Source organism: Pleurodeles waltl, chromosome 8 (assembly GCF_031143425.1).
Source record: "Pleurodeles waltl isolate 20211129_DDA chromosome 8, aPleWal1.hap1.20221129, whole genome shotgun sequence".
In the NCBI taxonomy this organism is placed as follows: Eukaryota; Metazoa; Chordata; class Amphibia; order Caudata; family Salamandridae; genus Pleurodeles; species Pleurodeles waltl.
This window is the reverse complement of record NC_090447.1, coordinates 1542277592-1542293976: the sequence shown is the minus strand read 5'-3', so window position 1 is coordinate 1542293976 and position 16385 is coordinate 1542277592. Positions and strand designations below refer to the sequence as shown.

Below are 16385 nucleotides of genomic sequence, written 5' to 3'. Positions count from 1 at the left end.
AGTGGGACCGTCATTTGGTTTTGACATTTCTCATGGTTACGGCCTTCCAGCCACTGCAGGCCTCCTCGCTGCGCCTTCTGACTTTTAAGACCATCTCCTCGTTGCAATTACATCAGCTCGTGACCTTCAGGTGCATCCGCCCTACACCACCTTTTACTGGAGAAGTTTGTGCTCAGCACTGAGGAGACATTCTTGTCAAAAGTCATAACTCCCTTCCACGCTGTACAATCCATTAGGCTGTCAGCATTCTTTGCTCCCTCACCCCTTGAAAGAAGAGGGGGGCTCCACTGGCTGGAGCCAAAACAGCAATGTGAGCTTCCACATTGATAGTACAGAGGAGTAGTGCAGACTATCAAATGTTAATAGGATTCTATAGGGTGAAGAAAGGGGGGACCCTGCACAAGATGACCCTCTTGAGATGGATAGTCCTGTGATCAAGATTCTGATGCACACTGGCCGAGAAGAAGATCCCCGCAATGTCTGGGTGTGCATTCTACTAGGGCGAAGACTGCTACCACTGTGTTGGCTTAAGGAGTGATTCTCCTAGACATCTGCCTGGCTGTGGCTTGGGCATCAGTGCACACATTGACAAAGCAGTACTCCCTGATAGCCAAGTCCACTCCACAGACCCCACACCTGGTGAGGAGATGCTGCTTTGGTATGTGTTCTAAGGTGAGGAAATATCCATTAGAACAAGTATTTTAACTCCGGTGATGCTTCTACTGGTGACTTCTCAATTTAACCACAGATTTGTTGTTGCCATTCCACCCGTTCTGTGGATTGGCCTGTATTTAGGATCTCAAAATGTTCTGGGTGAAGCATTCAGCATACGGGTACTATTTTTTTACACTCTGCAAATGAGGGCACGGAAAGGGAAAACAAGAATCGGACACCAGTGCACAGCAGTGGCACTGATATGTGGTGTTCCATCACTTCTTGGGCAGTACAGAGCCACTGTGGTGCCCCACAGCACCAAACAGCAATGTCCGGGAGAAACGCTTCCCACATCCAGTCTGGCTCCTTGAGGATATTCTAAGTGAAGGAATATGCAGTTAGATACAGTATCCACCAGAAAAAGGTACTACTTCATGAAGTCTACAGTGATACTTTAAGTGGCCCTGGGCGAAAGAAGACACTGCACTTGTGGCTGAGAATCTGGACAAAGTGCCTCAAAAATGGAGGACTCCCCTCATCTAAGAGCTCACCACAGGGATCAACTTAGAGAAAACTTTAATGTAGTATATTCCTAACAAATACCCATCATATTAACACTATTAATAGCACTATTACTAATTATGATGATGAAGAAATGGATGACGAGTGCCAATGGACAGGCTTGCACAAGTCTTAACTAGTTCTCCGGGGGTATATGATGTTTAGTTTGTTTTCTAACAAACATAGTAAAGGTAGACCAGTTTCTGTTCTAACTGGTCCACAGATTAGCGTCTCTGATCAAAAGATTCCCGATGTATGAATTGAGAGAACACGCAAAACATGTACCCCAAAGGTACCAAACAGCAGTTTGTATCGTAAAACATTTTGATGAGATGAGGGGCTTTATCCCTAAAAACAAACATGGTCCAATCCGCAAATAGCACGAGTGAGTACGTGAAGTAGTTGTCTTGCAGTACAACTTCACGTATACATTAATTCAGCTCATGTAGGCGTGGGCATCGATCTATGCCTAGTCCTGTCCTGCCATCCATGGCGAGTGCACAGAACTATATTCACACACGTTTACATTTTAGGTATAAGCGTGGGATTGGCTAGGGGGATTGGCAGGAAATGTAATACAATGTGGGCGCGGAAAGGGAAAATTAAGGATGGGCACAAATCCAAGCAGAGGGGCAAAGGAAGGAAAATACAAAAGCACGTATATTAAAGGGTAATTCCACTGGAATTCACTAAAGGTAGACCACATCTACTCCAAAAGTACCACAGCTCAAACAGGCACTGGAGGGGAATGGATACAGACGGTAACACCGCCACAAACATGTACACCAAATAAACACAAACAGATTCAGAGGGAGAAATGATCACATCATTGAAAACACTGAACACACATATACAAGTCACATTGCAAAAACATTTAAAAAATGATAAAACAATAATAATTGAAAAGGACATGTACTTTGAGACATTGCATCTACCTACACAAAGGACATTGTAAAAATTTAAACATTACGGACAGACATGCTTACAAAATGACATATTTGTACATTGCTAATGAATTATAAAAACACATGTTTTTCTCACATCTAACACAGATGTATATGAATAACCCAGGTGAAGGCTGATGTTTACACACTTACATGTGTCTGACTCTGGAGCACTGTAAGGGAGCTGCTCACTGGCTTCTGAATCTGTTTCCACCTCCTCACTCTTCTGGAATGGAGGAAGCTGCCTTGAAAGGTCTTCCAGGTCTGGCCCCTGAGAGTGGAACAAAAATAAAACTGTCACGACACTGGGCACCATCATGTACCGCTGAACGTCAGCAGCATCATTCATTGTACCATTGAACGTCAGCACCATCATTCTATCAATCAATGAACGTCAGCACTATCATTCATTGTACCATTGAACGTCAGCACCATCATCTTTTGTACCCTTCAACATATCATTCTTTTTACTCTTAAACATTGGCAAAATCACGCTTAATTTTTATACCGATCGTTAGAAACTCGGTCTCTAGTTGGCAGAGGTATACACCCTTGTCCAAGCGAGGACCACAATCCAAGTCAGGGTAAGTCACAACACAATTTAAATTATCCTGTGCTCACCATCTGGTAGCTTGGCACAGAGCAGGAACGCATTGTGTAAAGTATTTGTGCAATAACTCATACAGTAACACAGTGAAACACCACAAAAAGTACTCAACACCAGTTTAGGAAAATAGATAATATTTATCTGAATAACACCAATTTGCACAAGTAACAATCTCACTTTTTAAAGGTTTAAATGAGCCTTAATCCACAAGAATCAGTGGTTGTATCCTTTTAACAAACTGTACCTGAGATGCAACAACATAGAGGGGCCAAAGAGGAGGTGATACATCGGAAAACAAAGTGATGCGTCGGTTTTTCCGGCCTGTGAAAGGCAATGCATTGTTTATTTCCACGCGGAAAGGTGATGCGTCAATTTCTGGGAGTGCAGCCTTGGTTCCTCAGTGTGTTGCAGGGGATTTTGATGCCCGAGAATGATGCATGGACAATCCAAAATGTGCTGGTAGGATGGAGCAGGTGCTGAGTCGATCTGGTGGGTTATGCGCCAATTTTTCAGCCATGAGGCAGGCTCTGCATCGATTTATGCAGGCATTGCGTCGATTTTCCAACACGCTGGATTTTCTTTCTTTGGAGAAGTCTTTGATGGCCCTGAGACTTCAGAACAGGAGGCAAACTCACTCCAAGCCCTTGGAGAGCACTTGTGGGGGCAAGCAGAATCCTTCCAGCAGAGTCAGGGCCCAGCAAGCAGCAGGGCAACAAGCAGTAGAGCAGACCTTCCAGAAAAGCAGTCCACATATGTCGTTTGGGCAGCATGGCAGTCTCTCTGACAGAGTCGAGTTGTAGGTCCAGAAATGTCTTATTTGGTGGGGTCACAGACCCAGTATATAAATACTCAAATGTGCCTTTGAAGTGGCGTTAACTTCAAAGAGTGGTTTTGAAGGGCACAAGTTCCCCTTTTAACCCAGCCATGTCTGCCAGGAGATCTTTTGGGGGTGATCAGTCCTTTGTGTGAGGTCAGGCCACTAGCCTTTGAAGTGTAAGAGTGAGAGCCCCTCAACCCTTCCTGCCAGAAAGACCCATCAGTATGCAGATGTGACTGAGTGTCCTGTGTTTATGGGTGTCTGGGTGGAATGCACAAGGGGAGCTGTCAACCAGCACAGACCAGACATGGATCTGAGACAGACTGTAAGGCACAGAGGGCAGTAAGGGCAGAGAAATGCATATTTGCATTTCTAAAATAGTAATATTAAATCCAACTTCACCGATGAGTAGGATTTCCCACTACCATTCCAACCATACCAAACATGACAAGGTTACTCCTCTCAGATCAGAATTTACCACTTAAAAGTATATAAGGGAATTTCCAATGCCGGCCTATGAGAGGAGCAGGCCTCACAGTAGTGAAAAACGACTTTGGGAATTTTTACTACCAGAACATGAACAAATTATCATGTCCTCCCTTTTGCGTACCTGGCACCCTGCCCTATGGGTTACATAGGCCCCTACCTTAGGGGTGACATATGTATTAAAAGGGGAGTTTAAGGCTTGGCAAGTAATTTTAAATACCAAGTCGAAATGGCAGTGAAACTGCACACACAGGCCTTGCAGCGGTAGGCCTGTGAAATGGTTAAGGGGGTAGTTATGTTGGTGGCACAATCAGGGCTGCAGGACCACTAGTAGCATTTAATTTACAGGCCCTGGGCACATATAGTGCACTTTACCAGGGACTTTCAGGTAAATTAAATATGCCAATTGGGTATAAGCCACTGTTACCATGTTTTAGGGACCACAAGCACTTTAGCACTGGTTAAAAGTGGTAAAGTATCCGGAGTCCTAAAGCCAACAAAAGTAAGGTCAGAAAAAGAGGAGGAGGAAGGCAAAAGGTTTAGGGTGACCCTTCAGAGAAAGCCATTTTCCAACACGGATGAACATCAGCATCACCATTCTTTGCAGTATACCACTGTACATCATCATCATTCTTTGTTTTATACTCTTGAACATCATCATCATCATTCTTTGCAGTATATAATTCTACATCATCATTCTTTGTAGTATACCACTGAACATCCTCATTCTTTGTATTATGCCACTGTACATCATTATTCTTTGCAGTATACCACTGTAAGTCATGATCATTCTTTGCAGCATACCACTGTAAGTCATGATCATTCTTTGCAGTATACCACTGTACATCATCATCATTCTTTGTTTATACACTTGACCATCAACCTCATCATTCTTCGTAGTATACCACTGAACACCATCATCGCTGCTTGTTTTATACTTCTGAACATCTACACCGTCATTCTTTGCAGTACACCACTGAACACCATCATCATTCTTTGTTTCATACTCTTGAACATCCACATCACTATTCTTTGCAGTATACCACTGTACATCATGATCATTCTTTGCAGCACACCACTGAACATTATCATTCTTTGCAGAATACCAATGTACATCATCATCATTCTTTGCAGTATACCATTAAACACAATCATTATTCTTTGTTTCATTCTCTTGAACACCCCCCCCATCATTCTTTACAGTACACCACAGAACATCATCATAATTATTTGCAGTATACCACTGAACATCATCATCATTCTTTGCAGTATACCACTGAACATCATCATCATTCTTTGTTTCATTCTCTTGAACATCCACATCATCATTCTTTCCAATATACCACTGATCATCATTCTTTGCAGTATACCAGTGAACATTATCATTGTTTACAGTATACCACTGGACATAATCATTCTTTGCAGTATACCACTGTACATTATCATCATTCTTTGCAGTATACCACTGAACATCATTCTTTGCAGTATACCACTGGAAACCATCATCATTCTTTGTTTTATTCTCTTGAACATCCACATTATCATTCTTTGCAGTATACTACTGAACATCATCATCATTCTTTGCAGTATAACACTGGACACCATCTTTCTCTGCAGTATACCACCGAACATCATCGTTCTTTGCAGTATATCACTGAACATCATCATCATTCTTTGCAGTATACCACTGGAAACCATCATCATTCTTAGTTTCATTCTCTTGAACATCCACATCATCATTCTTTGCAGTATACCAATGGAGACCATCATTAATCTTTGCAGTATACCACTGAACATCATCTTTCTCTGCAGTATACCGTTGAACATCATCATTCTTTGCAGTATGCTACTGTACATTATCATTCTTTGCAGCATACCACTGAACATCATTCTTTGTAGAATTGCACTGTACATCATCATCATTCTTTGCAGTATACCACTGAACATCATCATCATTCTTTGTTTCATTCTATTGAACATCCACATAATCATTCTTTGCAGTATACCACTGAACATCATCATTCTTTGCAGTATATCACTGAACATTATCATCATTCTTTGCAGTATACCACTGAACATTATCATCATTCTTTGCAGTATACCACTGAACATCATCATCATTCTTTGTTTCATACTCTTGAACATCAACATAATCATTCTTTGCAGTATACCACTGAACATCATCATTGTTTGCAGTATATCACTGAACATTATCATCATTCTTTGCAGTATACCACTGAACATCATCATCATTCTTTGTTTCATACTCTTGAACATCAACATCATCATTCTTTGCAGTATACCACTTTACATCATTCTTTGCAGAATACCACCGTACATCATCATCATTCTTTGCAGTATACCACTGAACCTCATCATCATTCTTTGTTTTATAAACTTGATCATTATCATTCTTTGCAGTATTCCACTGAACAGCAACATCATTTTTTGTTTCATCCTCTTGTGGTGGCAAACAGAAAAATTAAATATTGACCCCCACGCAGAAGGAAATGTTTTTCAAAAACAAACTCCCACCTTGCTTATTGCTTAATCCCAGTGTCTGCACGCTGCACCTGAGCTCAAGTGGGGCAACTGGCTGTGATCGGCCAAGTCCCAGGTCCCAGCTCAGTAATGGCCGCCAGAATCAAGTCCTGCCAGCTTCTCCTCTATTCCAGCACTGGCAGCACTTACAGACGTTCACTGATCACAAGAAGAACTGCTGCAGCACTCTCAAGCCAGGCACCTCGACTCATCTGAGACGAAAGAGGATAACCTGTTATAGGGATTCTTATGATCCTGGTGAAGAACTCAACAGTAGTGACTACTGCTTTGCCTCGTATCTTATCTCTGAGGTATGATTAAGTTTTTTTTCTGTTCTAAGTTCTCCACATTTAGCTTATGCATTAATGATTTAGAAGTCAACTTGTGCCAAGTGACAATGTATGCGACAGGCCATGCAGCATTGCCTCACCTTCTTTGGCTGAAGATTAAAATCCAGGCATTGAGCCTTCACTTGCTGCGTTTATCAGCCCAGCTGAGAGCACAAGACAAGAACCGCAGCCTCTGCTATGATCCTGAACATGAAGCCTTATTAGTCAAACAGGTGTGTCGGAGTGACTCCTCTCTGGAACTCCAATCAGGTTTGTCTTTTAGGGGTAAGATTGGCTTAGTGAATAAACCAATGATGGTCGGATTGCTATAAGGTAAACAACAGCCAGGTTTGCTTTTTCCTCTCCTCTTGTTTACACTTTCAGTAAATGTTGGACCTATTCTTTTTTATCTTTATTGCAGTAACAATCCATATTGTGTGCACCGGCATAGGTTAATTTTAAAAATACGTATTTGAAATGTTTTCATTGAATCCTAGCATTCTTAGGTGTGCTCTGCTCACAATCGCTGTAGTTTCTCATAGGATTGATCATTACCTGACACTCATCTCACTTAAATATGGCTTAGTGGGTTGTGGGGTGGTTGCAGTCCAACTGGTTTTCTGTCTCGGGTTGGCACACTGATTAGGGTCCTGGTGCCAGGCTATAGCAAACCAACTAGTGGACCGTGTTCTAGAAGATGATCTAGAACATCTCATCTGCATGTAGAAGAGTTGGGCCGGGTTTCTAGCCTGTTTCTGGTGTTCAGGTGCAATAGTCCAGATTCAGACGGAGGAGGATATTACTGATGAACTACATCCTAACTCATTAAAGTATGGAAGACAGGAAGATCAGAAATAGGTGCACCTGCCGAAGAGAAAACCAGCAGTGACCTGCCTTTTGGCTGAGAACCCTACTGGAAGTGGAGAAAGATTTACTCCTTATTTGAAATCACAGGCCCACATTACAACCCCGCCGAGGCAGCGGGCGCCAGAATAATGCTGGTGGCATTTCTGGCTCCTATTTCGACTTTTCCGCTGGGCCAGCAGACAGTAAGAGTGTTACCGTCCGCTGGCCCAGCGGAAAAGTCACATCAACATTGCTGCCGGCTCATAATAGAGCCGGCGGTAATGCTGATGGGCAGCGGGTGCAGTTGCACCCATCAAGCATTTCACTGCCCGAAATTTGGGCAGTGAAATGCGCGACGGGGCTATGCCTGGGGGCCCTGCACTGCCCATGCCAAGTGCATGGGCAATGCAGGGGCCCCCAGGGGCACCCCAAGTCCCCCTTACCGCCAGCCTTTCCATGGCGGTGTTTACCGCCATGTCCAGGCTGGCGTTCAGGGACTCAATCCCCAGGGCAGCGGTGCTTGCACCGCTGCCCTGGGGATTATGACCATCAGGCGAAAGCCTGGCGGTATAGTATAGGGGCCGACGGTATGGCCTTGCTACTGCGCCACGGTCATAATAGCTGGCGGAACACCGCCAGCCTACCGCCAGCAGCCAGGGTCGTAATGAGGCTCATAGTCTGTTGTCCAAAAAGTTTTCCTTGAACATTTGAAGACTTTTAGAGCACTGGGAAGATGTCAGAGAATGAGTCTTTGAAATCTGCAGATTCCAGTCATGTTTAAATAAACACATTTGCTGCGAGTGAAGCTGTGTTTGAAAGGATAGCATTCCCTAAAATCTATTCTGTTTTAAAACTAATTAATGAATAGTCAGTGGCCTGACAGAAGGCCTGCTGGAGAGATGTTTTGCAGTTGCCAACATAGTTCAATCTACAATGGACCTCACATAGTTGGCAGACGTCAACAAATGCTGAGGTTTTGACAAACAAGTGGTCCATCAGAGAACCATACGCCATAATTCAACAGTGATTCACTCTCCTTGTAGTATGTGTTAAATATGGAGTACCTAGTAACCTGACTGCAACACATGGATTCTACTTGTGCTTTCTAACGTGTGACAGCAAGAAAGCCGGCCCTTCCTTAGATGTAAGTAAGGAGGTGTGAGATGCTTCTTAACTGTGGCAGCGGGAAGGGCTATCCCCACCTGAGATTTATGGGATGCGGTTTTCACCACTTCTTACTTGTGAAAGGAGGAAGGCCATACCCACCTGAGACTTGAAGTAAGGTGTGCAATGCTTCCTACCTGTGGTTTACAATGCTTTTTACCTGTGACAGCAGAAAGGCCAGTCCCATCCATGGGCGTCCACAGAAGGGAGAGTGCTTGCCTGCCCCTGGACTGAGGTACAGCCTGGTATGCAGGCTCACAGTGAAGCGTAACACTACGGCCGCCGTAGGGTTATACTGCCTCAGGATAGATGATGTTAAAGTAATGCCACCCCCTGAAAAAAGTAAAGAGGACGCCCATCTGAAACTTGACGTAAGGAGATGTGCAACGCTTCCCACCTGTGACAGCAGGAAGTCCAGTCCCATCTGAGACTTGACGTAAGGACGTGTGCAACGCTTCTCACCTGTGACAGCAGGAAGTCCAGTCCCATCTGAGACTTGAAGTAAGGAGATGTGCAACACTTCTCACCTGTGACCGCAGGAAGTCTAGTCCCATCTGATACCTGACGTAAGTAGGTGTGTGACGTTTCTCACCTGTGACAGCAGAAAGTCTAGTCCCATCTAAGACTTGACGTAAGGACGTGTGCAACGCTTCTCACCTGTGACAGCAGGAAGTCTAGTCCCATCTGAGACTTGAAGTAAGGAGATGTGAGACACTTCTCACCTGTGACCGCAGGAAGCCTAGTCCCATCTGAGACTTGAAGTAAGGAGATGTGCGACGCTTCTCACCTATGACAGCAGGAAGTCTAGTCCCATCTAAGACTTGATGTAAGGAGATAAGTGACGCTTCTCACCTGTGGCCGCAGAAAGTCTAGTCCCAGCTGAGACTTGACGTAAGGAGGTGTGCAACGCTTCTCACCTGTGTCAGCAGGAAGTCTAGTCCCATCTGAGTCTTGAAGTAAGGCGGTATGAGTTGCTTCTTTATCGCCAGCAGCTGGTCCTTAGCATCTTGGATCTCTCTCCTGCAAACAACAGACAACAGAAACAGAACATCAGTGGCGACCGTACGTGCTATGTAAACAAAGGGATGCGCCGATTACACATATTTTGCAGTCTGTGTTTTTGAGGAAGTTTCACTGTTTTACAAAATCACACCTTTCATGCAATCTACTTTTTGGCTCTTACTAGATCACCAGAGTACACAACTGTTTGAGCCCAACTCTTTCAATGAGTAGAACTACCAGCTGTCTGGCTGCGACAACATTTCAGAATGTTTTAACTTGTCTTGAGGCACCGAAAGGAAACTGTTAAACTGATCTGTGCCTTTAAAAGAGCAGACCAACAATGTACTCTGCTGATCTTTGTTACCTAAAGGTACCCATGTCTCAAGAGTTTGTCTCTCTTTGGAAAACCAACCACTTATCCCTGCAAAAGCCGTCTCTTTGCAATAAAGTCATGCGTACATCCCTTTCAGCAGAGCGTTGAAGCTCCTCCTGGTGGGTGGATCTATTTCCTGGTCAGGATTGTAGTTTCTCCCTTGGACAGCTGGCAGGCATTGGCCATGGAGGTGCCTCTCAGCTGTTCCACCCTATGCTTTGTTCACTCGTTTATTAATGACCACACTACATGGGGACGAATGTGAACTGCCACACACAAGCCTTTCTTCCTAAATGTATTACCTTTCCTGCTCTAACTTTCCTGGCCAGAGCGGTACCTGCATGTCTGCTTCCTGACTGCATGTGAAGAAAAAAGAGAGACATCACAGCATGTCCATGAGTATGCAGCTCTACAGACTAGAAATATACAGATGAAAGAAGACACCAATGCTGGCACAGGGCTTGTATCATCATTTGGTCATGGATGGACAGAGAAAAAAAAACACACACATGGTAGTAAGTGTTATATAAATACAATTACAATTACACACACACACACACAGAGCTTTTCAAAAATAGTTACAACTGCAAAACCGAACATGCTTAAATGAGAAGAAAGGAGATTTTCATCACATGTATACTTAAACGTATAGGCTTTATTGCTGAAGTCATTCATATGTTAGTTACAGAAGGGATGTGTCGGACACTGCCATGTGTCAGAATTCATAAACACTGTAGAGCTGAGATAGCACACGGTGTACTTTAGAAGGCCTGATTTTGTGGGAGCAACTTTTCCTGATTTTGTCTTTGTGGGGAGAAAGAAAGTCGCTAAATCAATGAGTTGGGGTTGTCTTGGCTGTGAGGATAGATAAATGAGTAAAAAGAAGAATTTTGGGCATTTACCTGCAAATCCAGCAGCCCAACAGAAGGACCACTTGACTCTGCCAAGATCTTTTTACTGTTGAAGAACCCATTGGACTTTCTTAGATACCATTATCGCAGTCGTCAGAGACGGTAACCTAATTGTCTAGTGAACTGTTCTACTCACAAGAAGAGTTTCCCAGCATTTGAAGCCAGTACTTTGCTTTAGTTGTTATGAAGGTTTTTGCAGATTTCCTACCTAAAGTAATGAAAGTCTCTGCACTCATGCAAGGCGCAAGGCTCAAAGCAAATAGGTACAATGTATCAGAGAAAATATTTAGGTTATGAGTAACTATCAGACGTTTAAATAGTAAATGTGATTTCTCTAACTACTTGACTTTAATGCTAAGATGGTCAGAACATCAGAGACCTTAAGTCAGGAAGACATTGAGATAACATTATTTTCAAGGAAATAAACTGCACAAAAATGAAATAAAGGACATGAAGTGTAGCAGGCAATGAGGTGAACAGTAAGGATGAAGGAACACAGGCTGCCTGACCACGAAGGAGTAATGAATTTCAAACGATCAGTCATAGACTCACAAGCCATCCAAGAGGTTGGACAGTTGGGACAAAACAGTATATAGTCGAGTAGAAGCACCAGGTAGTCCAGTATTTTTAATTCTATTTTATATCTCTTTCGCCTACACATGTAGGGACAGATGTAAGAAGCATTTTAACAGTTGCAAAAGCTACGACTTGGTGTGTGTGACTGTTAGAATGTGTTTTTCTGTGTACTAATCCCATTTTAGGAATAAGAAAAGGTATTTTTTTTCTGACTTGTAAAACAAGACCCCAAGGGATACCGATTCGGTATCTGGGAAGGGCATGTTGTACGAGTCCTTACCAAATGCTGATTCAGTATCTTATATATCAATCTCTTGTGAGCAAAATCCAGTGACAATACACTGGAAAGTTACCAACACTTCAAAAGAGGTGGTAACCCATTTGCAAAAGTGAAGGCGATCACTGCAACTCTTGATCAAACTTCTTTTTTTTTTTTAAAGAAAACTGTTTTAAAAGCAGCCTCATTTCATTCAAGATAAATAAGGTGTATTTAAAAATAAAGGTTACTTGACTGCAAATCAGTCACATACACGGTGACCGGCACACTCTTGCAGGCACCATCCCTGTGACTGTGGCCAATGGGACTGAGTCTCATCGCAATTTGCGACTTATCTAATGGACATTTATTAGGTCGGATTGTCACGTATTCCAATTCTGTATTTTATGAACCGATCTAATGGAATGACAGTCAGTTCTTTAAAATATTTAATGGCCATATATATATATGTGTCACAAATTACAACAGGTATTTTGCGAGCAGTAAATAGTACATCTGGCCCTTAGGGGTCCCTGCAACACATATAAGTCAGCAAACAATTCTCCCAAATACGCTGTCGCTTGCACATTTTACTGCTCGGGCACAGCTCCTGCCCCACCTGTGTGCCACTAACCATCCAAACCCAGCTCCCAAATTATATTCCTGCCATCTGAGGGTGAAGATGACATTATCATAAGGATGACACGAATGGATTGATGTTCTAAAGGAGAAGAGCCTGAGCTGAGAGCACCAGAATCATAAGGTTAACTTTTCCTAACAATGTGGTTCTGGCTGCACCTTCCCTTTATCTCTTTAAGAACCTGATGTGACAGCTCCACAAATGCAGAGAAGCATCAAGCATCAGGCCACTCTTCAGTTAGAATGTTACAGACAACGTCATGACTGAAAGTGATTTGTTTATGAGGAGACGTAAAGTAAAAATTGGAAGTAGATGTTCAATGGGATAAACAAAGTCATTTTCCAGTCTTAAAGTTTGTGATTCACAAAATAACAGAGTTTGTGACCGCAAAATAGTATTTTCAAAATGTACCATTTTGTAATTCAGTAGCATGTTGCCGAATAGCACTATGGGGGTCATTATAACCCCGGCGGTCGGTGATAATGTGGCGGTAGTACGGCTAATAGCCTGGCGGTACATACCACAGCTGAAGCCAACCCGCCAATATACCACACCGACCGCCATGGTGCTAGGAGCTGCCGGGCCGAAGAAAAGAATCTCCATCCCGGTGGCCGCTAATGTACCGCCTGTGGCATTTGGACCCTCCCTACCACCATGGTTTTCGTGCCATTCGTAACTCCATGAAAACCATGGCAGTAGGCCCTACCTGTGACAGTGAATTCCTTCCCTATCACTGATAGGAGGCCCACCCACCCCCTGACACTCCCCAGACGCCCCCCACTTCCCCTCCATCCACGCTCCCCCCTTCCAATCCCTAGCCCCCATTTATGCACACTTGCAGACACGCATCACGCATACATACACTCACTCACACAGGCATACACGCATGCATCCATTCATTCACACACACATCCGTACCACATTCATACTGACACGCAGACATGCATTCACATTCCATTCAGACACGCATTCTCACACATGCATACATGCATGCAAACAACACTACACACACATTAGCATTCGCGCACACACACACACATTCATGCACACACACACACACACACAACACCCCTAACCCCCTCCCCCTGTCGTAAACCCAACTTACCTGCATCCAGGGGGTCTTCCTGCAGGGGACGGGACGGGGCTACCGCCAGCAGAACACCATCAGGCCATATTATTGTTCATAATATGGCTGCAGCGGGCTACTGGCGTGGCGCTGCTGGTGGTGGCAGTGCACCTTAACACCATCCGCCAGTATGGCCACAGCCAGATTTCTGCCCTTCTTGTTGCGGAAATCCGTCTGTGGTCATAATTTGGAGGACGGATGTTAGCCGCGGCGATGGTCTTTTGGCGACCGTCGCCGTGGCAGTAGGCGCCACTTACCGCCAATGTTGTAATGTGCCCATATGTGTTTAGAAAGTCATAACGAATCACTATTTGGTAGGGGCATGTTCAGGGCATCCCTTTTCAATAGCAAGTTACTATGATAAGTATCAATATTTTGCAATCGTAATCCAGTAGCAAAACTTTGAAAAGTTACTAACTTCCAAGTTGGAGAGGTAACACTTTTGCAAGTGGTAAGGGGTCCCGTTTAGGCTCCTCCCCCTTTGTGAATATATAAAAAAAAGTGTTGGGGAGAAAACACTGGCCAACTCTCAACTAAACTGAAAAAAAATAAACGTTGTCTTTTTAAATGCCACCCTGTTTCCAGTAGGGACAACAGGCTGCATTAAAATTAAAAAAAAAGTGTTGTTTATGTAAATAAGATCATAGACATAGTGATTGCCTGACCCCATCAGGCCACCATCCCTGTGGTGGCTTGGAGTCGGAATGAGACACTATTTGAAAATATGGATTAGGTCGGTCTGATTGTGACGCACTACAATTTGTATTGTTTGTGAACAGACCTATTAGTACATATGTCAGTTCGTAACATTATTTTCCATTTGCAAAGAGTCGGTGTGCAATTTGCGACCATTATTTGCAAATGCAAATTTCCTAGATCAGGTCCCTAAATTCCTAAATCCACCTGCAGAGATCCCAATGTTTCCTTTGAAACTGAGATCTCGATGCCTCTGAGATAACAATGGCAATGTCTGATGCCGCAATGTGAAGGGCCGGACTCTTTGCTTCAGGCTTCCGCTCGCTCTAGCGAGTAACAGGCTATTTTCATAGAACTCTTGGCCAAAGTCTATAGAAGCTGAAATCCTTTGTTAGGAACTAGCTGAGAACTCACAATAGGACGACCAAAGTTGGAAAGGGTGTTGAATGCCACCTATAGATGTCACACCCTTTTCTCCAAAGAGAATGGCCTTCTCAGTTGGTCGTTTGAAGTAGGTGTATAGGGGCATGCACTGAAAGAGAGGATTGGGAGCCCACAACAGGTAGTTCTTTTATCCCTACAGCTGACTCTAGGCTAAATGTGAGGCAACTGTTTCACGCCAACCATCTTTGGCGACTCCAAAGTAGTGCTGTTGATCTTTGGTAATGAGAATCTGGAGGTCTGCAGAAGAAGCTTGCTAGTTTCCTTGGAGAGCACCTCGAAAATTCCAGCCAAAATTGGAACATGAAAAGGGGTGTATAGGGAGATTTGGTCAGGTCATGCATATCTTGGGCAGACTTGTTGCCCCTGGACTTTCTGTGAACAATGAAGTACCTGGAGTAATCTTTTTATGCGGAACCAACTGGACATCTCCTACAAGTTGAAGATTCTGAGTCTCTAGCAGACGATCTGGACAGGATTCCTGAAAGCTATCAGGGGAAGCAGCAGAATTTGATGGGGGTTCACCAAGAGGGTTTTAATTATTGTCCTTACTTTACTAGTCTTGTGCATTTGTAAATCACTGAAATATTCCCAAAACCATATTGTAGTGCCTGGAAGTTCTATGATCTTCATTTTATTAAGGTCTCCCCCCCCCTACTGGGGATATATTCTCTTTTATCAACGGTAAGTAAAGGAGCTGAATTTCACAGCAACATCTCTGTGCATCCCTTGTTGTATCAGTGGAGGTAGATGAATGGGTGACCAACATATATGGGGAGTAATCTGAAATTTCAGCAAGTGCACTGATGACAGAAGATTCATTCTGAACCCTGCCTAGACCTAAAGGCTTTGAAAGTTGATAAAACCCTACTGTTGGATTGTAGTAACTGGAATCATAGATCCTTTGACCCACAAATTTTCCTCCCATTAAAAGACAAATCTATACCCATGTCCTCTAACCTCTTTGGAGAGGGTAGGTTATTTAAAGGTGAGAATATCCTTTCCTTAAGCGCTATTGGGGGAAACCAGGATCTGACAACTGACAACATTATTTATATAAGTTGTCTGATTAGATGGTTATGGGTCTCTGTTTTATTTATCTATCACAATATGTAAATATTATCATAACTATTTTATCTATGAGCACTTCACTATTTAAATATTGAGGAAAACAAAATTAAAAAAACAAGTTATAAAAAATACACAAATAAATTAGCTTCACGTCACTTGAAAGTCTGAATTTATACAACTTTAAATCTCAGTGTATCTTTGTACATATATTATTTCTATGCAATCATGTATCTATATATTTATTACTTTACTCCTACTGTAGAAAAGAGAAAGAAAACAATAACTTTCACTCTCTCCAATGCACTACTCTCTTTCTCACGCTAGACCTCTCTCAATCTATCCTC

The 16385-nt window shown here is 43.2% G+C and overlaps 1 protein-coding gene across 5 annotated transcripts in view; it reads right to left on the bottom strand.

Annotated features, from left to right (window-relative positions):
* SPAG17 (sperm associated antigen 17) overlaps positions 1-16385 on the bottom strand; it is a 720739-nt gene that overhangs the window by 99350 nt on the left and 605004 nt on the right. For 4 of the 5 annotated variants that reach the window (XM_069203004.1, XM_069203006.1, XM_069203008.1 and 1 more), the window contains 3 exons: positions 10627-10680; positions 9867-9969; positions 2313-2430 (listed from right to left, as the gene is read on the bottom strand). In XM_069203004.1, the coding sequence (XP_069059105.1) occupies positions 2313-2430; positions 9867-9969; positions 10627-10680 (275 nt within the window). The remainder of the gene's footprint in view (positions 1-2312; positions 2431-9866; positions 9970-10626; positions 10681-16385) is intronic. The other variant, XM_069203007.1, reaches the window with a different exon arrangement.